Source organism: Bombyx mori, chromosome 23, assembly GCF_030269925.1.
Source record: "Bombyx mori chromosome 23, ASM3026992v2".
Lineage (NCBI taxonomy): Eukaryota > Metazoa > Arthropoda > Insecta > Lepidoptera > Bombycidae > Bombyx > Bombyx mori.
This window is the reverse complement of record NC_085129.1, coordinates 16,222,149-16,247,995: the sequence shown is the minus strand read 5'-3', so window position 1 is coordinate 16,247,995 and position 25,847 is coordinate 16,222,149. Positions and strand designations below refer to the sequence as shown.

The window sequence follows — 25,847 nt, the reverse complement described above, 5'->3', positions numbered from 1 at the left end:
TTAAATATGAAAATAAAACATTTTATTAAAAAACTTAATATTTATTTACAGCTAAGATCCAACTGTATGGCACTGATCTATTGCTAGCTTGAGACGTGTGCAATCCAGTGCTTGTATAGGTGTTGGCACTCTGAGACGCCCAGACGACTCATTACCTCAAACTCCGATTCCACTCAACACGCGATTGCATTACTCGAAATTAATCCTCGGTTGAGTTGAGGAATCGGTTAAATAAACTCACACTCGAGGAATATGATTTTGTTTAACTTTTTTTTTAATCACCTCTAAAACTAAGTTTATTTTCACTTATAATTAATATTTAAAACGTTTTCAAGCGGCGTCGAAATAACCGCTAATTGCACAGTGTGAAAACAGGGATTCCTCAAGGCGTTTCCTCGGTTGAGTCGAGGTAAAGGAAACCGCGCTTTAATATCTGATTTGAAGAGATCATTAATGAGTAATTATGAGCAAATTTTGTTCTTGTATCCAAGTTTTTTTGGGAGCCCATAGACATCTACAACGTAAATGTTGCCACCCACCTTGAGATATAAGTTCTAAGGTCTCAGTATAGTTACAACGGCTGCCCCACCGTTCGAACCGTAACGCATTACTGCTTCACGGCAGAAATAGGCGGGGTGGTGGTACCTACCCGCGCGGACTTACAAGAGGTCCTACCCCCAGTAAAAACAACCAGTATTACACGAATAAACCAGGGGTTTTATTATGGCGAGCACATTGTCCGCATCATAACAGATGCACATTATTCGCCTCCGACGAACGTGCGTCCGCCAGTACAATGCGCAACGTGTAATCATTACTTACAAATAAATTTAAAATAAATTATTTTATTTCATTTGTGCTTCAACTATGTCCATACATCGCGTGATAATAAATCCTTTAGAAATTTAATAAAAAATTTAATAGCGAACTAGAATTATAAACTTATCGAAATCATCTTACTATAAATTAGTAAGAACGTTGATCATAAATTGAGCATATATTTAAATATGAATACCATGAGCCCACAATTCATATTCGTGCTTATGTATTGCAATTTATTTAAAACATAATAAATTTTCCTGTCCCAAGTTTCATCCATAGATAACACATGCCTTTGTAAACATCATTTTAGCGCGTATTTTTTTTGCCTACTAACTATGGTAAGCTTGGGCCACTTTTGCGCTGACGGTCTCATATATAAAAGCACATATATATTATATATATGTATATAGTTCATGACACGTGAATACAATTCCGTATAAATAGTGTACATGACGTCACATGACGTCCATTTTTTTTAACCGACTTCATAAAATGAAGAGTCTCTCAATTCGATAAATATATTTATTTAATGGCACGTCTCATTTTATTAACACGTAATGATAAAAAAGGAATTCTTATATATTGTATAAAAATTTAATTAAAAAAATTAACTTACACTAAACCTGATTACATAATATGTATATAAATAACTGTACGAGTGTCGATTACTTGCAAGTTCCTTTCCATCGATGCGTTTTAAATACACGCAATGTATCACAATTAGTAATGAACTGACGCGCGGGGTCAACGCCCTCGCGCGACCGTGACGGTTTATTCGAAACAACAATAATCAGGAAACTTATATTGTTTTTTTTAATTCAAATTACTAGTATATCGGCACAGGGAACGATCTGTATACAGCCTAAAACACATACATCTTGTTTGTCTATGATTTTAAAAAAAAAAACAAGGATAATAGTTTCGTGTCCTGGCGGCGTCTTCTGCAATTAACCGACGCTCGTACGAACAGAAGCAGAGTCAAGGAGTCTCTCGTACGCAACTTAAATTATCTAAGCCATTATTTCAATAAGACCTATAAAATGACGCTCATTACAATGATAGTAAGGCTTCGTTCGAATTGGTCATTCGAAATCTAATGAATGAAAAATGTCATATACAAATTTAGAAATTTTTACATTCTTACAGCGCCATCTTAATCCTTAGAGCGCGAACCGTCGATATATGTACTTATTAATGCGTATAAAGTGTGAAGCGTCAATGATTTTGAGTGTTAGATATCGACCTGTACTAAATCAAAAACATTTATAAATAACCATTAAAATATATTTCGCTGTAAATTTAGCATCGATTTTTGTGTTTTTTTTTTCAAAAACTTAGCTTTTTATTGCAAAATGTGTGAAAATAAGCTAAACTATTAAAAAAGGTTAAAGCCACTTCGGTCGTAGGGAGCTTCCGCAGAGAGACTTCCTTTAACTCCTTCTTATATAACAACCAAAATATAGAGACACGAGTGCTGTACGGTACAGTCCACGCCCAAAGCTCTTGTTCGTCGGTCGAGTCGTGTGACAGAGACAGCGCTAGCCGGGACTAGCTCCGTCTCACCGGACGCGGACTGTACCCGTGCTCTCGTCTACCAATCAGAGCCATGACGACGGATTCAAATTTCGAAAATAGAACGAACGAGATGTGCGCGAATTTAAAATAGAAATTTGATTTTTAAATAACTTTAAGGAATTAGGTTCTTTATTGCATTTATTGTATCTGATATTTGAAAGATGCGACCTGGGTTCTGGATGGGGTAATACCGCGAGTGACCTTACCTACCCTGCGCCCGTGGACATCAGCACAGACACCACGTTCGAAGAACCTTTGATGCTCCAGCTGGTCGCGTCATGAGAACTGATAGCCTACCCTGTTAGCTGGACTAGAGGCAGTCCCCGCAGCGCCGCCACCGACGTTATGGCTCTGATTACGGAGGCTCTGATCAGTCGTGGCTGATCCTCAACTCAGCCAGCTCCTTCTCGTCGTCCACCTCGTCCTCCTCGCTGTCGGAGCCATGGACCGAGGCGGCCGGAGTCGTGGCTCCTGCGGATGACGTCACAGTATTAATCCAACGAAGGTCCAGTCTCGCAATAACCACTCTAGTGCCTTTCAAATAGAACACATAATTGCTCAGCGTTAGCACGTAATACCCATTAGACTAGGTTGTGAGCTCAAACGATCCAGTAAAAAAACCCACAGACTCTTCATTATCTACACTAAATTTAATTAACTCGGTGAGGTGCGAGGACATATCGCTTACTGAATTCAGGGGACCGAACCTAATCTGTGTGAGCTCGTGGACTACAATCGTGAAATCGAAATCTGTTTAGGAACGCGTACAAGACAAACACACCTGATGTCACATTTGACAGCTGTCAATTTTGACAGGTGTCACCACTGAATTCGGTCAGCGATATACAGAGGTGATGTAGACGAAGCGGTGCTTAAACTCTCTCAAGTTGCGCATTGTTGTTATTGGCGCCCACGTATTGCCAGCACATATTGCCGCGCCCCTGTCCCGTGTGAGTTGACACCTCGTGCCGCCACCAAAGAATGATATCCTTGAACGCGAGATTCACACGATTTTAAGATGCGAATTTGTGCGTGCTGGTCCCGTGTGGATCCCGTGTCGAGGAGGCGCGGGTCTCCGGGTGCACTCGAACCTCGCACTACTCCTGGGGGGCGCAGTCGCCGAGCTTGGCTATCAGCTGGTCAATCCGCTCGGCTACTTGCTCGGTGGACTCGGCGAGGCATTCGTTCGGGGTGCGATAGTTGTCGGGCTCTGGCTCGGGCTCCGGCCCGGGCTCGGCCCGCGCGTCGTGCGCCTCCACCGGGAGGGCCGCGCTCGTGCAGGACGCGGAGAGATAGCTGCAGTCGTCCACTTGGTGGACTGCAGACAGGGCAACGTTCTACAGTCTATGGCCGACCGCGCACGCGCCTTCAATACACTTCGATTTTTATATATTTAAGATAAAGATATGCCTTCTTGTAAAAGTATATTGTGTTTATGAAAATGAGTGTCGGTGTGAATATCAGGGTGAGTGTCGGCGTGAGTTTCGGCGTGAGTGTCGGCGTGAGTGTCGGCATGAGTGTCGGCGAGAGTGTCGGCGAGAGTGTCGGCGTGAGCGTCGGGGTGAATATTGATATGGGTGTTGATGTGAGTGTCGGGATGAGTAACGGAGGTAGGGTGGGGTGATTTTGGTGTGAGTGTCGGTGTGAGGGTCGAAGTGAGTTTTGATGTGAGTGTCGGGGTGAGAGACGGAGTGAGTGTCGAATGCTAGAGTGGTGTCAGTGTCGATGTGAGTGTCGGATGGAAGGCCGGTGTTAGTGTCGATGTGAGTGTCGGGGTGAGTGACTGGTAGGGCGGCGTCAGTGTCCGTGTGATTGGCGACGAGAGTGTCGTGGTGGGTGTCGGGCGGTAGGGCGGGGTGAGTGTCGGAGTGAAGTGAGTAGCGGGGTACGTACTGGAGTGCGCGGGGCTGGGCGGCTCGGACAGCGGGCGCGGGTAGGTGAAGGCGCGCTCCAGCTGCACGTCCGCGTGGTCCACGTACTCCGGGTACACGGTGCGCAGGGCGCGTGCGCGGGCCTGGCGGTAGTACTGGGGGGCGGGGGACACGGGGCGTCATTAGTGTAACAAGTCACACACGGTCCTCCGGTCCCCGATTAGGATCCCCTGTACTGTAGGAACCGAAGACTGACATACATACCTATATACATGTATGTACTGTAAAAACTGCTACTTTAGAACTCATGTCTCGATGTGGGTGGGCCATTTACGTTGTAGATGTCTATGGGCTCCGGTGACCACTTAACACCAGGTGAGCTGTTAGAATGTCCAACAATCTAAGCAATAAAACAGACGAATGTTTGCATGATATTGGGATTCGAACCCAGGACCCTCAGCGTAACAGTCAAAGCCGCTAACAACTCTCCACCAAGACAGTCTCTTATTCGCTCTAATATTTCAGTAAGATAGTTATTATAGTCTCTTACAATTCCAAGGTTTCTCCAGTCCAGTAGATCCGACAGTCTCTCAGTTCGGTTTCTCTGTATGATGCGCTGACGGCGAGACATTCTGCAATTATATATATACACATACACTAGCGACCCGCCCTCGCTTGGCTTCGGAAACATTAAATTTTCATTATTAATAGCTGAGTCTCGCGATGTTACCCGCGGTTATTGTCGTACCGCGAGTGACGCCGCGGGGCGAAGCTAAAAAAAAGTAGCCTAAGTTACTCCTTATATCATCAGCTACCTATCAGTGAGTCTCGTCAAAATCGGTCCAGCCGTTCCAGAGATTAGCCCGAACAAACAGACAGACAGACAGACAGATAGAGAGACAGACAGACAGATAGAGAGACAGACAGACAGACAGACAAAAATTGTACAAAATGTTATTTTGGTGTATGTACCGTATATATATTCATATGCATGTAGTAAAAAGGGGTTTCAATTTCAATTTTACAAACAGACACTCCAATTTTATTTATATGTATAGATATACAAATACATACATACACATCCTCAAACGTGCACTACATTGTAAGTGGACAAGTTTTTTAAATTGCTAATACAGATAGGCGAATTGACGGCCCCCCTCAAGTGTTCGATGGTCCCCAAAGCCCATAGAAATAAACCATATCAATGCCAATTCACACATTCTTGACACTTCTTCGTCTGAGTTCTAAGGTCTCAGTATAGTTACAACGGCTGGCCCGTCCTTCAAACCGAAACTTATTACTGCTTCACGGCAGAAATAGGCAGGGTGGTGGTACCTACCCGTGCGGACTCATAAGACATCCTACCACCAGTAATCACACAATTTTTGTAGTTTTAACACGTTGAACGCCACATGAAAATTCAAGTATTTTCAATCAAGCCACGAGGGTCACCCGTGAGCCGCGTGAGTGTTCCAACGTAAACACTTCCTACAAGCTACAAGATTGCAGCTAGTAAACAAACCACGTGGCATTTTAGATCCAGTGAGCCGCGTGGCATTTTAGACGTACCCAACGCGGTGGTTTTCTAATCCAATAAAAAATTGTAGTTTTTATCTTTTAGCCTTTTAAAATATCTTTAAAAACAAGTCTAGGTATGTAAAAGTCGCTAATTTTTATCTTCCGTGCAATATATCGCATTTTAAAATGAAAATCTCAATTTGATAAAAATTACTGATTCCCTGATTTTGTCTCAGCCCGAATGGTACGAGTATAGTGCGCTAGGCCCACCGGGTCGGGTAGGTGGGGTGCTCTTTCGTTACTTTAGGATTGAGGGGACAGGCGGGGAGCTCATTCGTTACCTTAAGGGTCAAGGGGGGGCTCATTCGTTGCTTTAGGGATCGAGGGGGCAGGCGGGGTGCACTCACTTGGTGAAGTCGTACATGTACTGCGCGAGCTGCTGCACGGAGCCCTCCAGCGAGATGTACCGCCGGTCCACCACATAGATCCCGTAGGACATGGGGTCCGCGATGTGCTCCTGCATGAAGCAACCGAACCCTGACGCAGACAACCGCTTTGTAACAACACTAGCTTCTAATGCTACTCTCGTTATCATAGTCGTTTGCTCTTGGCAGAGCAACCGTGGTCGTGTGGAATCCTTGCTTATTAAAGCCTTGACAGCTGTTCTCCATAGCTCGCGAACTGAGGCTTGGCGCATTCACTACTTAAGTGGGGTTTTGGTAAGGTCTTTCACTTGATCAGTCCAGAGCACGAGGATTCCTCCATGAGATCTTTTAACACTGACGGACATTACGGACATTATCTAAATTCCTTAGTGCGCTAAGTTCCCTAGTCCCCTTCGAGTGCACGTTTTGCAACCACTTACCACCACGTGAGCTCATCTGTTTATCTAGAACAGCGGTAAACTCAGTTTGTCTACTGCCCACTTTGAGAATAAATTATATTTTAGCGCCCTCATTTTTTCACCTACTTAAAAACCACTACAGCAAGAGCTCAATCGGTGTCTAAGAGTCCTCCTAGATGTTATTACAAATCGCCTCCCAAGCCTCTACACAACGCCCTCATTTTTTCTGGGTATCTTACCGCCCTCCTTGAGGCTTCCAGCGCCGACTAGGGGCGTTATCGCCCACTTTGGGAAAAGCTGATCTAGATAATAAAAGACGACTATTCAAAGTTATAATTCGACTAAATTCTCGTGGTGTGCCTTGCTGATGGCGACGGCACTGATGTCCCTTACCGGACAGGTTGGTCGTGATGCTAGGTATGCCCATGACGGTGCACTCGGCCGGCGTGTAGCCCCAGGGCTCGTAGTACGAGGGGAACACGCCGAGGTGGCAGCCGCGCACGAACTCCTCGTACTCCAGACCGAACAGGGGGTTCGTGGACGTCAGGAACTCCGGGTGGAATATCACCTGGGGGTATCAGTGGGTGCGGTGAACATTTCATCAACGTCCTTGTTATTTAAAGTCCGATGAAACGAAAACGACACTACAAAAGTGGTTTAAACTGTAGCATGCGAGAGAACGAGATAGAAATACTTCTGTCTCTTTTTTTTAATGTAGGGAGATTGTGTCCTGAAAGCCTTTCCAACTTCGTCAGAACAGGAAGACGCGGGATCGGCCAGGAGGGGTGGGATTGGCTAACAGCTGCCCGAGCGCCTTCGAAGGAGACCTAACAACTCAAGGGTAGCTGCTTCGCAAATGAATCTACTACCGGATCGAAATCGCGACCCGCTGAGAAGATCCGGCGAAAAACTCAGCGAGCTGATGCATGGGTAAGAGTCCACATGGAACTTTTCGACGAGTTCAATGAGCACGGTTACCAGAGTCCCTAAGCCTGCTCCTAGTGCAAAAGGTGCAGGAGTGTCAGACAGTATCAGATCTTTCTTTAAATAAAAATTATTATAATCATTTAAGTACTGTGCCGAGGGTAGTTCGCAGATAACATAACGGATCGTGACGTCAGCAGTGCTGTTAGCGCGTGCGAGAGAGACAGCAACATGTTCCCGCGACACTTTTCACTCGGTCACAAAGCATTCTGCGATACAATGCGGGTGCTATCTATACTAATGTTAAATGTGTTTATGTTTGTACATAAATATGACTTTAGATGAAATTTAGCAGGGACATAGTTTTGTAGATTGGATGAGCGTCTGGGTAATTTTAATCATAAATGATTTAAGTTAGGACTGAATTTTATGTATCAACAGATCGACAATTCGATTGGTAGTTCATGGAGAGGGGAGGACGGGTGAAGGGGGTCACAGGGAACTCCTTGTTGCCGGGAAAATGGGATATTTTATATTCTTTCTGAATCACAAACTGAAGGCAAATGAAACAGTGACGCATGTCTAATGTTAAGAATTCAATCAATCAAGACGGGCGGTGGTGGATCGAAAAACACGTTATCGTACCTTGACACTGTCATTGACAGTGTTGAACAGCTCGCATCTTCTTATGGAGTTCAGCACAGGATCACTCCAGTCGTCCACCTGCGGTAGCGAGGTGAACCATCATCAGACGAGGTTCGGAGCGACGGGCTCTCTTTGGTCAACATTACGGACACTTACACCTGGTGTTAAGTAGTTACCGGAGCCCACAGACATCTACAACGTAAATGCGCCACCCACCTTGAGATATAAGTTCTAAGGTGTCAGTATAGTTACAACGGCTGCCCCGCACTTCAAACCGAAACGCATTACTGCATCACGACAGAAATAGGTAGAGCGGTGGTACCTACCCATGCGGACTCACAAGAGGTCCTACAACCAGGCGGTATGTAAATCCTTCTAAGAACACAGACAAAAATTAACAATATTTTTGAAGTGAAAACTTCTTTAGAATCGTTGTGATTTCAAACCGGATGCAACGGAAAAAACGACAGGTAAGAGACACAAATACAAAAATGTGTAGGATGAAGCCAGCAAAGAATGAGACAGAAATATACATACTATTTAATACAGCGCCATCTGTGAGATTTTTTAATACTAACGTGTGTATGAAAGCTCTTGTAGTGAATTTTAATTTAGGATTATACGTGAAATTAAAATATCAATTCACAGAGGGCGCTACCTTACAATTATTTACTAATGACAAAATTTTACATATACTTAAGACGTTTAGGATAATTGTATTTTAATTTTGGAAGGTTTCACTTCTACCACGTGTGAATTGCACACATTTTTTTTATTAAATAACTAATATGTATATACAAAGATAGAAAGTAATTAGTACATCCATGTCTAGTATCGGTGGCGTGCGAGACAGCTCTGGTTAGACGTCACCGTTGTGACGTCACCACGTTTTCGTTTAATTGTTTAGATATTGCAAATAACTTGGATTCATTTCCGAAGTCCATATCATACTACACAAGATATTTGACAGATGCCTGAATCTCGCTTACGACATTTTCAAGATAAGCGTACATATATACAAGCTCCGAACAACAATATTTGGTATCGTAGGTCTACTGAGCTATATCACCCGCTCGGTGGAAGATCTTTCCCTTGTCATATTATGTCTCCTCAAAGTCCTGCCTCAGGACATGAGGTCGTACACTATACTAAGACATCACCTTCAAATTCCCTTTGACGTATTGACGTATTGACGTGTTCTCGTATCCTGAACTTAGTAGTCCAGAAAGCTCCAAACCGATTTTTTTTATTGCCCTTGTAGGCAGCCGAGCATACGGCCTACCTGATGGGGAGTGGTTACCGTCGCCCATTGACACCAGCAAATGCCAGGGGCAGAGCCAAGCCGCTGCCTATTTTGGTTAATACCCTCCACAAGCCTCGTTTGAAGAAGGACATGTAATAGCGCGCATTTTTTTTTAACAAAGGATCAGCTTAATGGTATGGTTCTGGGGTAGCACTGCTCCCCCGGTCCCCCCGGTCACGGCTACTCACGACGTTGTGCGTGGTGACGGGGGGCAGGCCGTCCCGCTGCAGCGCGTAAATGCAGCGTTTGAGGCGCACCGTGTCTTCCTTCAGCAGCAGCTCGGTGGGCTCCGGCACGTGGCCCCTGCAACCAGCCACCAGGATCGTTGTTTACTCACGTGTGACGTCACGGGACGCGGTGCGTTTCAGTATATATCGAGCGACGAAAAGCTATTCGGTTTAAGCGACATTTCGCTTAACACGCTGCATTTACCTTTGTAATTAAAAGTGCGTTTTATTTGGTATTAACAATAAAAATGGTAGGCAGCGGCTCGGCTCTGTCCCTGGCATTGCTGACGTTCATGGGCGACAGTACCCACTCACCATCAGGTTCATCTGCCTACAAGGGCAAAAAAAAATTGATACTTATAATTGAACTTGTTTACCCTATTCGAATAGCTGAAGAACTTTTTTTTTCTTACGATATTTTTTCCACATGTTTATGTAAGCTTTAAATGGCTCTCTTGTAAAGTTACAAAAATGTCGCTCAAGCCACACAGCACTTCAACTGTTGATAAATAAATAGTTTAAAAAGCTAGTAAAATGATAGGTCCCAGTAACTTTACTGGCGGTAGGACGTCTTGTAAGTCCCCATTGATAGCTACCAGCATCTTGCCTATTGCTGCCATAAAACAGTAATGCGTTAAAATTGAGACCTCACAACTCATATCTCAAGGTGGGTGGCGGCATTTACGTTATAGATGTCCATGAGCTCCGGTGAGCACTGAACAGCAGGCGTGCCGTGGGGTGGTGGAGGCGGCTCACCGAAGGCACACGTCGTACATCCTGGCGCCGACGCGCTGCTGCACGTGCTGGATGGTGTCGCGCAGGGACTTGGTGAGCGCGTGCCCGCGGAGGGACTCCACGTTGAAGTTGTTCGTCTTCGCCGGGAAGATCAGGAACGCCACCACCGTCACCTCGGAGCCCGACGACTGCGACACCAAGGAGGGGTCAGTGTGTTTATCGCATTACTGAACACCGCTGCATATTGAATGAATGAATGAATGAATGAATGAATGAATGAATGAATAATTTTATTTCAGACAACAACAACAAGTCCATATGTGCACATAATATAATTGAAACATACTTAAAATTACCAAAACAAATCAAATAAAAAATACATAATTAAAAATAACTATCAGTTCAATACATTTAAAATCTTCCATTCAACTGATACTTACTTCTAATCAACCATTTTTATTGTTATTATTATTATTTAGTCCGCAAGTGAACCATGGTACAATGTTATTTTAGCCGTTCTACACACACTCATCACTTTTAATTATTATTCTCATAATACTCTCGCAGGTCTGCTGGAAGAGATTTCTTAAAGAGATAAGCAGTGCCTTTGTACACAATTTTCCTATTACTGTGTACTATGTCTTATTTTTTATGTGTACATCAAAAAAAATACAATGGTTCATGTACCGACAGTCATCACGGTCTGCTAATGCCTTGAGACATGAGGTCTATTTCTCAGCAGCCTTTCGGCGTTACCCTGAGGCCAGTGCAGACCATCGCTCGCTCTCGTGGCGGCAATGGAACGCGTTGACGAACAAAAAGACATCAAACAACTACCTTGACTTTTTGGCGGGAACGCGAGAAGTGAAGTTGTGTGATTTGTTTCATTTTGTCTATTTAGTGTTTCTTCAGGTTTAAATTTGTAGTAACGGTGGTTTATTAACTGTTTAGCATCTGTGAAAGTGCACAAATGTAGGAAAATGAACCAAAGCCGCTGGACGTAACTTCTCGAGATCCTCCAAAAAGTTAAAGTTTACTGGTGGTAGGACCTCTTGTGAGTCCGCACGGGTAGGTACCACCACCCTGCCTATTTCTGCCGTGAAGCAGTAATGCGTTTCGGTTTGAAGGGTGGGGCAGCCGTTGTAACTATAATTGAGAGCTTAGAACTTATATCTCAAGGTGGGTGGCGCATTTACGTTGTAGATGTCTATGGGCTCCAGTAACCACTTAACACCAGGTGGGCTGTGAGCTCGTCCATCCATCAAAGCAATAAAAAAAAAAAAAAAAAAAGTTCACTCTCATTTCATTTCATTTCATTTCATGCCATGTTTCATATTAATCAACTTCATTTCGTTTCACTTAATACTATCATTTTTCATAAATTAAAATAGGACTTGACCTAAAGGTCTTAGATACCAGGTCATATAATACCTTAAAAATTCTAAAAAAGCAATTACCTTCAAATAATGGTTGAGTCTCGCCAGCGCCTCAATGAATATGTCGGCTCCCTTGTTCCCGAACTCGTATCGTCCGGCGATGAAGAAATACAACGTTTTGTCCAGATCGAAATTGAAATGGCTGTAACAATAACACGTTTTATTACTGCTGGTAGGACGTGTTGAGTCCGCGCGGGTAGATACAACCACCCTGCTTATTTCTACCGTGAAGCAGTATTGCGTTTCGGCTTGAAGGGTGGGGCAGCCGTTGTAACTATACTGACATCTTAGAACTTATATTGCAAGCTAGGTGGCGGCATTTATGCTGTAGATGTCTATGAGCTCCAATAACCACTTAACACTAGGTGGGCTGTGAACTCATCCACCCATCTAAGCAATAAAAAAAACCTACCCGCGCGGACTCACACGACGTCCTACCATCAGTAAGACAACACCATATTAGACAAAAATATAATATTTGTGAATTTCACGACACTGGTCGTCGGTTGAGAGCCGCTGTCCATGGCCCCTTCATAAGCAAACTGTCTATAGTTTCGTTTACCCGTAAAAATGTCCCCTAACGAATTCGTGTATCTTGTCCTTGGCGAGGGCGTGCAGGTTCTGGAACTCGTGCAGCGCCGAGAATTTCTTCACGTTCAAACCGTTCGGGGTGATGATGTCCGGCTTCCGTTTGAGCAAGTACTCGGCTTCGTATCCTGGAACGAGAGGAGAATAGAGTGGGAGTTTGTACGCAATGGTGTAGAGTGGGAGCTGAGGCAGCACAGGATTAGTGCAGAAGCGATTATTGGGTGGGCTTTTAAGATCTTCAGCCAGCGGTTCTCACATACCCCATACGCCACCTAAGAATGGAATCCCAAAAAAGGTTCAGCCCGAAGAAGAAAAGAGATATGTGTATTATAAGAGAACTACGGATCAGTAATTCGATACTTTAATCATCCCTTTTTTATTGCAAGGCGGGTACCTTGAGATATAAGTTCTAAGGCCTCAGTTTTTACAATACAACGACTGCCCCGCCCTTCAACCCAAACGCGTTATTGCTTCACGGCAGAAATAGGCAGGGTGGTGGTACCTACCCGTGCGTACTCACAGGACGTCTTACCACCAGTAAAAGTCCCTTCAATAAGCCTTCCTTATTCACTCATATTTGGTAATATTCCAAAAATTGGTAAAATATATTCAAGGTAACACGATCGTACACCACACAAAAATTAGTACATAAACATTCACCACGTATGACGTCACACGTGTTGAAGTTCTTAGATTTTATTGAGTACAGTATTGTAAGTCTGCGCGGGTAGACACCAATAAATCCCGTATTCTACCGCATTGTAGTCACACATTCTGATTTGAAAGGTGATTTCCATTTTACCACTCAATTAAGACCTGGCCACCTGATGGCTCTGGAAGCTGGTGGTAGGGCGTCACCACTGGCCTGCCTATATCTGCCCTACCGTTACCGACGCCGGGTCTTCTCAGTGGGTCATGTTTCCGATCCGGTGGTAGATTCTTTTTTTTCTACCATCTACGAATCTACCACCGGATCGGAAAAGCGACCAATTGAAAAGATCCGGCGAGAAACTCAGTGGGCTTTATCTGTGGGCTAATTTACTCGCCGAGCCCTTCGTCGCAAGCGACGGATTGGACGAGAACGATGACCGGTGCTTTGGGTACCTAAAGCACCGTTAATGGATCGTGAGGGAAGCACTGCTCTTGCTAGGCCCAGTGTTTAAAAGCCAACGTGCCAACATCACCAGGTTTAAGCCCCGTGAGTTCAAGACTATGAGATTAGGTAGGGGGAAAAAATCGGAGGCTGCTCACTCACCCGTGATGTCGGAGACGGTGGTGAAGATGTGTGCCATGTGCGAGGCGGCCCGCTCCATGCAGTAGCGGTGGTATATCTGTCTCTTTCCCGCCTCCTCGTCCACAGAGAACTGGACAGAGATGCACGTCACATAACGTTACGCGCTAAACAAGTGCTCAAAAGCTGGTGTTAAGTTCCCATGGGCAACATTACGTAGATTCTGCCCCCAGCTTGAGGTATGAGGTCAATATTCCAATTGTTTAATAAATACGCGTATTAAAGCTTTTGCGGCTTTGATTTTTATCACACGATGTTATTCGTTAGAACAATTGATATCTGCCTGTGGGATTCGAACCCAAGAATGGTCGCATCGCTAGGTACAAAAACACCGTATATTCTTTCAGGCCACGACAACGTCAAAATGTCTTTGGTTGTGTGTCTTCGAATCCCCTCCCCCTGGGTGTGTAGTAAAGTCACCGAAGGACAAGTAACAGCAGACTCCATGTATTGTACCAGCGCACTGAGACCACGACCCGACACGTACTACTAATTGGTCGAATTTCGCTCATCAGAAGACCAAAGCTTTGGAAAGCTTCACAAACCGGATCGAATGTCAAGCTCACGTTCTTAACACTCAGCATTTAGAATCTCTTCGGAGTCATCACTAACATGTGACCGCGGAACCAATTCGTCACCACACACATAATTTAAAAGTTAATTTTGTTTCGGTGTTACCTTATCCAGGTTATTGTAGAAGTCTGTGTTGCCAGCGCAGAGGTATCTGCCGAGGAGCGTCGCGTGAGTCGTGAATACGGTCGCCACGTCAACATGGCGTACCCTGCGGCACGACATAATTATTTCTATTTTAAATATTTTAATTGTGAATTTGTATGTTTGCTACGTAAATCTGATCCGACCAACCAATCAGGACTAGTACTGCCACTGGTCAAGTGCAGCCCTAAGTGTCTTCCAATACTGCTCAATGACGAGTCGCCGGCCAGGTTCAGACAGTTTAGAGTGCCTATGAAAACCTGCTTGTATTTAAAAAAACCATTTCATTTTCATGACCTGATCTCATCGCAACAAAGTCAACGGTTCACTTGTAACCATACTTGTAACCATACTTCGGTTGTAACTATACTGAGACCTTAGAACTTATATCTCAGGGTGGATGGCGCATTTACGTTGTATATGTCTATGGGCTCCAGTAACCTCTTAAGACCAGGTGGGCTGTGAGTTCGTACACACATCAACGCAATAAAAAAATTTTTAAAAAAAATCACATAAGACTTGGGATTGTTACCTAAATCATTCCCCCACTTGTCGTCTTCGTTGTGATCACACTGAATCCCGGTTCCTTAGAATCCTAATTATTATTAAGGTCTGGAGTGAGCTTGTTGTGGCAGTATGACTTTAGCGCCATCACGTCTCCTTAAAAACGAACCTTAAAAAAATTGTTCAAAGGCAGGTTCTCCTGGTGTTGCTAAGAAAATAATGGTTATATTGAATGGACGTACCTTAGAACGATGAGCCCGATTCCCGCCTGCCACTCGTGGAACTGCGCCACCACGCGAGCCGGCACCCCACCGCGCCCCTCCACCGCCTCGCGGAACTGGACGACCAGAAGGGCTTAGAGCATGCTCACACGGGAGTAATAAGTAGAGCATCTATCCAAACAGGCGACGTTCAACGGGGAATAGGCGGCAAGATTCTCCAACCAAAATGTTTTCAATCCAACACCTTAGCCTATGCCTTTTAAAAGTGCGTGAACATATTGGATCCTATATCGGCCTACTTCATTATTAACAGGAAGATACAACGATGACTATGATGGTTATCGCCAGGCAAATTTTCGAAGCATAAGTGGGTTTTTTCCTCTACCTTTTCACTAGTATCCTAAGAGGCTATTCCAGCTACGCGCGGGTAGGCGAGCTCACGGGCTCAACCTTAGAGAATTTGGTAACACTAGCCCTACCAAGAGTAGTGTTTCGCTGAATCTACCACCGGATCGCAAACGCGACCCACTGAGAAGATACGGCGAGAAACTCAATGGGCTGTGTCTATGGGTTAGTTCGTCGAGTTCTCGAACGTCAAACTCTTCGTCGCAACCATCACATGAATATTTTTAATTTGAACAAACGGTCCATATATTGGTTAGTCACTGAAGCCGTTAGACAAAACAAGGATACCTTGAGACGTGAGGTCAAAACCTCAACTATATTGTGTAGAACTGCTTCACGGCAGAAAGAAGTAGACTGAAAAATGGTTCCTATTTGTATGGCCCAGAGTACAAGTAGTATGGTCTGAAGTCAATCCGTGTCCTTTCTCACCTCGCTTATGAACTGCGCGACCATGAACCCTAGGATCACGGCGTCGTTGGCCTCCACGTCGAGATGCGGGATGCCGACGGAGCAAGTGTCCCATAGCTCCTGCTTGTAAGCATCCAACTGCCACGCCCCAGACCCGATGTCGAAAAGAACTATTTGAGGGTTCCCATCTACCAGCCAAGTGCCCGTGTGTAACTTTAAGATACCAAAAGAAAAATTCACTGTTTAGACGTATAAACAAACTGCCTACCTAATGTTGGGTGGTTACCGAAGTCTATAGACAAAGAAATTTAAATACCACCACCCCACTAGGGAGGGACTCGACGTACATGTGTCAACTGCTTAGTAATTAAATTATAATTTTTGTGGGTATTCTTTTAGGAGGGAGGGTTTATAGATGGTCTGGAACCCTTTCTAGTTTAGTCCAGAGCTGGTGGGAGAGAACCGGCTCAGCTGGGAGTGGAATTTGCTAAAAGCTGCCCGAACGCTTCTGATGGAGACCTGGCCACTCCAGAGCAGCTGCTTGGCGAATGCATCCACTACCGAAACGAATCGCGACCCGTTGAGAAGATTATGCGAGAAACTCAGCGAGCTGATCTATGCTAGGTTCCACGTGGAACTCTTCGTCGCGTTCAACGAGTAAGGTCACCAAGGTCCCCTATGTCTGCTCCTAGTGTTAGAGCTGCAAGCGGCTAATGACAATGGCAGTCGCTCGTGAGCATGCGTTAAGTATTTCTAGCAAATTATACCTGTGGGATTCGAACCCAGGAAGCATAGATCTGTTATTGTCGGAAAATATCGGGGAACAACTTAATAATTATTGTCAAAAGTTTATCGCGAATAGTAAGTATACGTACAGATGCCGACACCATACTCTACGCACATTATTATAATCTGTGCTGGAGAAACAAAAAGCCCTCCAAAACTAAAAACTTTAATGTTACACTCTCTATATCCTAATTGTAAAATATGGTTATTAAACTTTTTTTCCTACCTATGCTGATAGCCTTGAGAGGCTATTTCAGTTTCTCCTTGATGTGTAGGTGAGCTCACGGGGCTCAAACAGGGTGTGTTGCTAACACTGGCCCTAGCAAGAGTAGTGCTTCGCAGAATCTACCACCGGATCGGAAACGCGACCCACTGAAGAAATCCGGCGAGAAAGTCAGTGGGCCGTGTTTATGGGTTAATTTACTCGTCGAGCATTTCGTCGCAAGCGACGGGTTCGATGAGGACGGTGACCTGTACTTGAGGTACCTAAAAGCACCATTACACTACTACACATCCGGCGTGTACGTGAACGGTCGATGTTCCGAAGATCTTTTTAAAATCACCGGCCTGTTCTCTGCAAGTTTCCACCGGGCCGTACCACCGAGACGTTCGCTGACTAGGACTTGAGGGCAAAAACAAAACCCTGATAGCGCGTACCTTGTAACCTTTACTCCTCATGGCGTTAACGGCTGTCAACAGGGGGGAGTCGGAGGGGAACTCTCCCTCTTCGACTTCAGTTCGCGCGCATTGCTCCTTATACGGACCTGGTATTAGATATTGTGGTGAAAAACCATACGCTCGAAATCGATGACGTTTTATTTGAAATTATCTAGAATATTATGTTAAGCGATTTCTTGCAGACCTCATGCTGTCATCTGCCTTGAGATATGAGGTCATAGTCTCAGGTGGTCGACGCCCTTCATACCGGAACTTGCTTTTGTCAACGGTCGGGTATATCATTGACAAAAACTGCCTTCTTGTGATCTTCATCTCCTGCTTAGGGGAGTAGAGTCCATCCACAATGCGTTTCCAAAAAAGCTTCTCATATAACATCAGACTCTATATTGAACCTGTATCTCCAGACCGCTATGACAAGTCCATCTTCAAACGAGATTAGAAGTCTGCTCAGGGGCGGAGTACGGCAGCGCCCTGAAATTTCTTGGGTTCCTAAATCGTTGTGACTACTCGCCGTCAGGATCAAGCGGTTCTGCCATCGAAGCCACAAAAAAACTTACCAAGCAAGCAATAGTTGTCTCCCATTTCTTCAGTGGAGACGAATGCTTTCGATCTTATTACCGTATAAATACCGCCAACTGCGAACCAAGAATGTGAGTATTAATTATTGTTTAATTTTAATCAACTGTCGTTGCTCTCGTTGCTAATTATCTTTCTTTATTGTTTTGCTGTTTATTTTGGCTACTCTCTTTATACCACAACAGTGTTTGAAGAAAAATCCTTCAAGGAGTTGGAGATGTTGGATATTCTAAACGTATAATTCGATTCTGCTGATATTACACTTATCTTTTTTTCCGCTACCTATTCACTAATGACTCCATAGAGCGCCTTGTCGTTTAGGGCAAAGTAGAAGACACCAGACCGCGTGGAAGGCTGCCCATGCGATGGACCGACCAAGTCAATTCGGCAGTTGGCGGTTGTTTGGATGAGTGTTCCAGGCTCATCACAAGCCGGGAGGAGTGGCGATTGCTCGTGAGGCACACAACATCTGCCCACAGCAATGATACAGAATGACGATTACGACCGCTCTGACAAGAGTGATACGACAAAGGAAATTCACGAGTAGCCTAGGGGGCTATTCTAGCTACGCCCGGACGGTTAGGTAAGCTCACAGGCGCTGAGAGAATTTGCTAACACTAGCCCTAGCAGCAAGAGCAGTGCTTCGCAGAATCTACCAACGATGCTTCGAATGCTGTCCATCCGCCAAGGTGAATGACGCAACGAGACGAGAAGTGCCCGGGCTGACCAGCGTGTGTCTTGAGACAGCCTTAAGTTCCCCTAACGTGGAAAGTCGATAGAGAACTAATACTAAGCTTTAAAACTCGACAAGTGCAACTTCATTGTGTGTGACGGTAATTTGTGTCTAAAATCGGACATACGAGTATATCGTTCTCTAATAAATAACGATTAGCCACATGTGATATGACATGTTGTGTTCGGATGGAAATAATAAATGTATATAAAATTTATACGTTTGAAATTTAAACCGATTTAACAATTGAATAATCTTTTTTATATTCTGTTGATCCCGGTCATGGTATTAGAGAGAAGTTATAAATTTTTTGTTTCGTAAATCCTTGTTGCGCCCGCAAATTATCAAGTTAATCGGTCACCTTGAAATTGGAGAAAATGTCGCATACCGAGCTGATAAAAGCATTTAAAAATAAAGTCACGAATTACCAGTTTTAATTAACAGAGTTACTAATTTATATTTAGTGATTTTAAAAATAAACCATTAACATTTCGCGATTTCATTTGAAATGCCTTTTAGAGTAGTTGTGTCCGTCTATGACCCGCAAACAGTTCTACGAAGCGTAGCCTGACCATACATATAGGCAGATCAGCTAATACCAGTTTCGAAGATTAACTTAGACATAGGTGCAGATATTAAGTTACGTTCTCCCTGAACTAGGCCGACCGATCGCGTTACCAAAGACAAAACAAAGCGGTTTAGCGACTGCACCGGTTTTACAAGCTCTGCAGTATTCAGATTGCGTTTTGTAGACTAACAATAGTCTAGGATTGCGCATTGTGCCGCTCAAGGATCGTGTCTGAATCAACAAGGAACCGGTTTGTAGAGACGCCGAGTGATTCTCGTGCCCTCGTGAGCAAGATGCCCCAATTTAAGCAAACGATTTGTTTTAATTGCATCGTTTGGTACCAGCTCATGACCCACGCGATTTTAAAAGAAAGGAGACCATAGACATTCTACTCGGAGGTTTATTTTGACGATATGAAGGTCCCGGGTGTCCGACTTCAAGAGCCCTTAAAGTTAAGCCACGGCTTGAATGTACTGTAACCGCTCGTCAGAAGGGTCTGCCTCCGAAGTCAATTAAAAGTTACATAAATTACCTTTGTTGGCGACTTCCCAGGCGCACTCGAAGGTCCATCTGTTCTCGTCGCTGGCGGCGCGGCCGCGGTCCATGAATGACGACAGATCATGAGTGGACTCCGCACGATAGAACCGCCTCGAGCTGCGATCCTTTGACATCCTCGCCTATAAAAGGACACATTTTAAAGAGGCACAACTTAAAGTTACTGTTGCTAATGAGAATAGGTCTTTTCATGTCAGGGATTAACTCCAATTACATCAGACTTCATTGCCTGGAACAGTACACAGTGTATGGACAGATGCGCGGAGCAAGTCGTCAACTAGAGACCTGGGGTCAACGTGTCTAAAACATCGTTTGTAAAATGCTGATTCTCGTTTCCAGGTTATTTATTGTCACGGTTACTGTCGACCGCGGAGGACCCGCTATTTTGTAAAATGCTTTGCTAACTGATACCTACTCGTTTCCAGATTACTTACACATCCCGTGTTGATCGCCTGACCGCGGGATCAGACATCGGGTGAGAGAGCGCAAGGGGAGTCGCATGGGAGAGCATGAACCATAAGAATAGTTTTACCCTACATGCTGGCCCCGTCTCACACCACGCACTACTTAATTCCAATCAAATGGCAACCCTGTATAGTGGATTCAGTTAAATCTATATTTTTGTTATGGGTGATCCGTCTGTATTTCCATGTGTATTACGCGCGTATCAACTCTGCGGCAGAACTAAGCGCAAAAGCTTATGCCAGTGCAAGTTCGCGAACGATCCTAGCTTCTTCATTTAGGTCGATATTAGTTCTTCGCTTTGGTTTGTATTGAATAATCATCATAAGGACAAAAGTACACCGCTGGACAAAGCCCTCTTCGTGAATTTCTTATCAAGCATCCTTCGCAAATCACCGGCCCAATCTCTCATTAGGAGGCGTCTAAATAGAATAAGAATAGAAGTATTATGTTGTGTGCAAAAATAAGCATTTAAATTTATTCTTATAAGATTTAAGATGGTAATTAACTGAAGTGTACTTTTAGCTATAGCAAGGATAGGACAGAAAATCGTTGACAGATGCCTGAACCCTCCTAACGCATATTCAAGATAGGTTTGCATATATCAAAGTTCCGGACAACATTCGGACTGCCAGTCCCCCGAGGAAATCTAACCGTTCGGCCGGAAGATCTTCCCTTTATCGTTCTCTCCTTAAACTTCACAAATAAATTTAAAAGCTTTTCGTTCTTTACATATGACTTAATGCCTCTGACGTAATGAACTTGTACATCATTTCTATCTACGTATGAATTACGTTGGACCGATGCCAATTATTTTTGGTTTTTGCGTCAAACTTCGTAACACACCTATCGGACAAGTCGTAATGTTTGTTATGTAAATATTATGCAAATCGACTATGCGAATTCAATGTCATCGATTTTAACTAGTTTCGGTTTACTGCGACGAACTATATTTTTTATGGACTCGAAATAGACACGGAAACACTCATCATCATCATCAATCAGCCTATGGCAGTCCACTATTGGATACAGGCCTCTACAAATGCACAACACTCACGAATGATCAAAGCGATCAAAAAGAATAAACAACACCCTCAAAGTGAGACCCGATTCTAGTTGAATTATAAAGATTATTCAATGTTTAGCTAATCGTAGTGTATTAATAGCTCATCACACTTTGGCCACAAATGACGTCAAAAATCTCTAACCGACTCCGTGAAACTTGGGCGCTCATTCTGGAGAGTATGAACCACCTATTTTTATTTTTTATTGCGGACATAAGGCAATAATTGCGGGAGTTTTTATTCCTACCTATGCTGATAGCCTTGAGAAGCTATTTCAGCTCCACCCTAACATGTAGGTGAGCTCACGGGGCTCAAGCCGGAGTGCTGCTAACATTGGCCCTTGCAAGAGCAGTGCTTCGCAGAATCTACCACCGGATCGGAAACGCGACCCACTGAGAAGATCCGGCGAGAAACTCAGTGGGCTGTGTCTATGGGCTAATTCGCTTTAAGGCTTTAAGGCAACCTTGGAAAGAGATAAACATGCTCTTACATAATATCGTAAATACCAAAAAATATCAAGCATATGTATATTATATAAGTTTAATCGTAAATACCTGTTATCAAAAACCTATTTATCTTCATTCAAAACTATGTACTTTGAGACATGTTTGTACATAGGCCATATGTGCAATCTTTTTTTTTAAATGCTGTAGGTTGGAGCTCTTATCTACAGACTTCGAGGCCAATATTAACCGGGAACCAATTACCGAAGATCAGCATAACCTGAATGCCTATAACCCTATATAACCTATCTCGAAGAAATGGAAGTCGCTGTGACGGGTAGCCATCTTAGAACACAAGATTTTTGACAGATGCCTGAATCTAGCTTACGACATTTTAAGATAAGCTTGCATATATACAAGTTTCGACAACCTTCGGACCGTCGGTCTACCTAGTAATATCACTCGCTAGCTGGAAGATGTACAGTTTGTCGTTAAACCTCCCAAGCCCGATTCAAACCCTTAACTCTATAAAGGTGTTATCGAATTAAAAGTGCTTTTAAGCTCTCCAAGCACCGCTCACCATCCTTGTAGAGCTCTTTGGATGCGAAATTTTCGAAGTGCCACTTAATCTACAGACTACGATGGTAGATTCAGCGAAGCACTGCTCTTGCTAGCCTTAGTGTTGGAAAATTCTCCTCAGATTGAGCCCACCTACCAAACCGGGCGTAGTTGGAATAGCCCCTTAGGCTACTAAAGATTAGGCAGGGAATCAAAAAAATCGCTTCCGAGATTTAATCTGCGTGTCACTCACTACACCCAGCGCTTTACTACGATTTCCCCCTCCCCTCGCCATCTTATCACAAGTTCAAGTTTATTAACAGCTAATAAGATAGTAAACATATGTTATCATAAGCCACTCGAAAATTCGTATTGTATTTTAAAAGATACGAATTGTTTAAAAATACTATACTATAATATTATTTGAGAATCGATACTGCTCGACTATTGAGGGCGTTTACTCGTAGTGGCGTCCACAGCTCTGATAACCTAAGTCGCGATTATGATAATTTCAAGAAGGAATCGTTATTACATTTGCAAAAATTGCCTGATGATAAGCAGTTCGCCAGGGCCGAAACGAGTTTTTGTTTATTCCATAAGATGAAGCCATGCCACTTGCTATTAAGTGGTTACCGTAGTAGCACACTGAATCGTGAAATCATGTCTACAGAACGCATGGCTGCTTAATGACAGTAATGGGCAGGACAATAATAGTTTTACTGCTATTTTCCTGCGAGTAGTCACAAAGCTCTATCAGGCCTAAAGAATAACGAACTCAGTTTCAAAAGACAAAACTATGCCAAGATTATGCCGAAATACGTACACAGTAACAGTTGATGAACGACTTCCGTTCTCTGTCCTGCCTGTTTCATTCGCAAAACAAACATAGATACCAGTTTGAGCGGTACAAGTTTTTATATTAACACATTTGAGATTTCAACCTCATGTCTCTCTGTAGGGGACATATAATGTGATTTTAGGGGATCCAGGAAAGAACACCAGATGAGTTGTGATCTCGTCCACAGACTCGTAAAAAATGTTTAAACATATCTTCTTTCTTTCCTATTGGAAAGAAAGAAGATATGTTTAAACATTTTTTTACATTTTAATAACCCTCTGCTGGTGTATAAGGCTCGATTTGAATCCTTTCATTTACATTGGTCTTGGGCAGTCTTTTTTAAGTACAAAATTATTAAAATTAAATATAAGTATATGTACTAATAAAATATGTGCATTAATATGGATATGTACCATTAATACAGCATATACTATAATTTAATATGGAATATATTGCTGATTGATTATATTGTCAGGATTTGAGTCTCCATCATCTAAGACACCATGAAGCTTTTCACCAGTGCCAGACTACAACTATTTTTATTTACACAAGTATGTACTTAGCGTGTGTTCTTAGAACTTTCTCAGTGTGTGTGAGTGTGTGTTCGTAGAACTGCCACAACCTAGTAAGACCATGCCAAATGCGGCAAAATAATAAAGATATTTTCTTGTGCTAAGGCAAATTATGGGTCCAAATGGCTAAGTGCCACCATCAGTCTCTATCTGCGATGAAGCAGGCCAGAGCAGCCATTGTTAAATTATAATAATTATGATTATGACCTTCATATCACCTTGAGATGACATGGAATTTTGAATGCCACTAAAACTAACTTAAATGTATTTCCATAACTCTGAAAGCAACATTGCACTACTTCTACGGAGGACTAGAAACAGTATTAATTCTTCTTCTGATTAATTTTACATAATTATTACCAAGAGGAAACTACATTAAAATTGTTATGGGTTTTTCTCAATTAAATTCCCTTCTAAGTTATATTTTATAGTCAATGCATCACATATGAAGGAAAATAAACAAATAAATTGATTACTACTATGAGATATAAGTCCTGGGTTTCAAAAACTTCCAAACAGACAAACAAAACACTCCATTACCTACAGCTTTATAGATTTGAAATTTAGACGATATATTTCTTCAGTCATCCCAAATCCTTGGAGTGAACTGAATTAGTATATTTCAAATTCTTATGATGGTGGTCTAAAATAAAATTATAAATGTTAATGTATATTTTTTAAAATTACAGAATCAAATTAATTTTATGAAAAATTTTTATTTGTACCACCGAAGTTTCTCAATGAAGAATAAAGAACTGTTAAAACACTTAAATCTTTAATTATTTAACTTTATTAATGTATCATATTCTTTACATAATTTATTTATCTATTAAGTTTATTCAGCTATTAAGATCGAGAGTAAGGCTTTTCTGACTAAAAATATTTTTTGTTCTAATATTAATTTATATCAATAATAATTTTTCAATTCAGCACGTGTTTTCTGATAACATATGAATTCAAAAGTAGTCATAAAGATTGCAATTGTGTCTATGTCCACAATGAATTAAAAATGTATTTGAATCAATTCTGTGCACTATTTAATCGGAATTTTATATTACATATCATATGTATTAAGAATGTTATTTTTTAATTAATAATATTAGCAAAGATCACTACGCGGACGTTGATAGGTACTCCGCGGTCGACCTCCTTGATCGTAATTATCACAAAAAAACGTTCACAATCGCGATAACGGTCACATTATTAAATAACTATTTTTATCTTCGACGTCTAAATGAAATTACGTAGCTTTAGCACGCGTAGAAAGCAATAAATAACTTCGCTTACCGAATTATTGAATGAGAAAAGTTTTTAATGCGCCTCTACCGGGTTTGACGAACACAAATTTATCACAGAAAAGTTCACAAACAAGTCTTTCAAAGCAGGTTTTAATTACTGGATTATAATTTCGTTTTTATTTGTGACAACGAAAAAGCATAATACATGCCAACGCGGGTAGAATTTTCAAATGAATTTAATCAGGAGTGTGACAGCTCAAGTTTTCAATTTTATAATTCGCTGAACTTCAGAGTGTATTCAAAACAACGTGGTCTCCTATTGGTCAAATACCGGTAGCCATTTTTGTGGTATTCGTGACTGCCTTCAAAGCAGTGTTGGACATTTGACGTTTGAGGAAGTTTGAAAATGTAGATTCAAAATATGTACATGCATATTTAATATACCTACTTAGCATTTAACGAAATTTCATAAAAAGTCATAGTATGATGTCATTAAATAATAGTGTTTTTAATGTAGATAACCGAAAAATTTATAAAACAAATCCTTCAGTATTCGCAAAGCAAAATTCCAAATAAAATATTATGTACTCAGTGCTAGGTTATAAAATAAAACTATTGATGAAAAACGAATTTTAAACTGCCAACTAGCAATAAATTAGCAACTGTGGCCACTTCTTATCAGGTTGACCGTTCGCTTGTCTTTGTTTTATTACCCTGGTAGGCAGACGAGCACACAGCCCACCTG

General features: G+C 42.7%; 1 protein-coding gene and 1 non-coding gene across 2 annotated transcripts; both read right to left on the bottom strand.

Annotated features, from left to right (window-relative positions):
- On the bottom strand, positions 1-25,402 carry LOC101736417 (glycogen [starch] synthase). Its single transcript, XM_004930682.2, has 18 exons — positions 25,152-25,402; positions 19,905-20,049; positions 18,053-18,130; positions 17,475-17,581; positions 16,053-16,244; positions 15,240-15,334; positions 14,458-14,560; positions 13,744-13,852; positions 12,463-12,616; positions 11,922-12,042; positions 10,486-10,652; positions 9,691-9,805; positions 8,200-8,277; positions 7,024-7,198; positions 6,194-6,323; positions 4,819-4,900; positions 4,291-4,423; positions 1-2,868 (listed from the first exon to the last, which is right to left on the bottom strand). Exons 2-18 carry the CDS (start codon positions 20,041-20,043, stop codon positions 2,768-2,770), a joined length of 2,079 nt encoding a protein of 692 aa, XP_004930739.1. The 5' UTR covers positions 20,044-20,049; positions 25,152-25,402; the 3' UTR covers positions 1-2,767.
- Mir3258 (microRNA mir-3258) lies at positions 5,770-5,863 on the bottom strand. The gene has a single exon (NR_107543.1). It is a non-coding gene; the product is annotated as a microRNA mir-3258 (primary transcript).
- Positions 25,403-25,847: the final 445 nt, after the last annotated feature.

Coding starts and splice junctions, on each gene's coding strand:
- LOC101736417 (XM_004930682.2), bottom strand. CDS start 20,043: ATGTCAAAGGATCGCAGCTCGAGGCGGTTCTATCGTGCGGAGTCCACT. Junction 18,131..19,904: donor CTGGGAAGTCGCCAACAAAG/GTAATTTATGTA, acceptor CTTGGTTCGCAG/TTGGCGGTATTTATACGGTA. Junction 4,424..4,818: donor ACTGGAGAAACCTTGGAATT/GTAAGAGACTAT, acceptor CCCGCCCCCCAG/TACTACCGCCAGGCCCGCGC.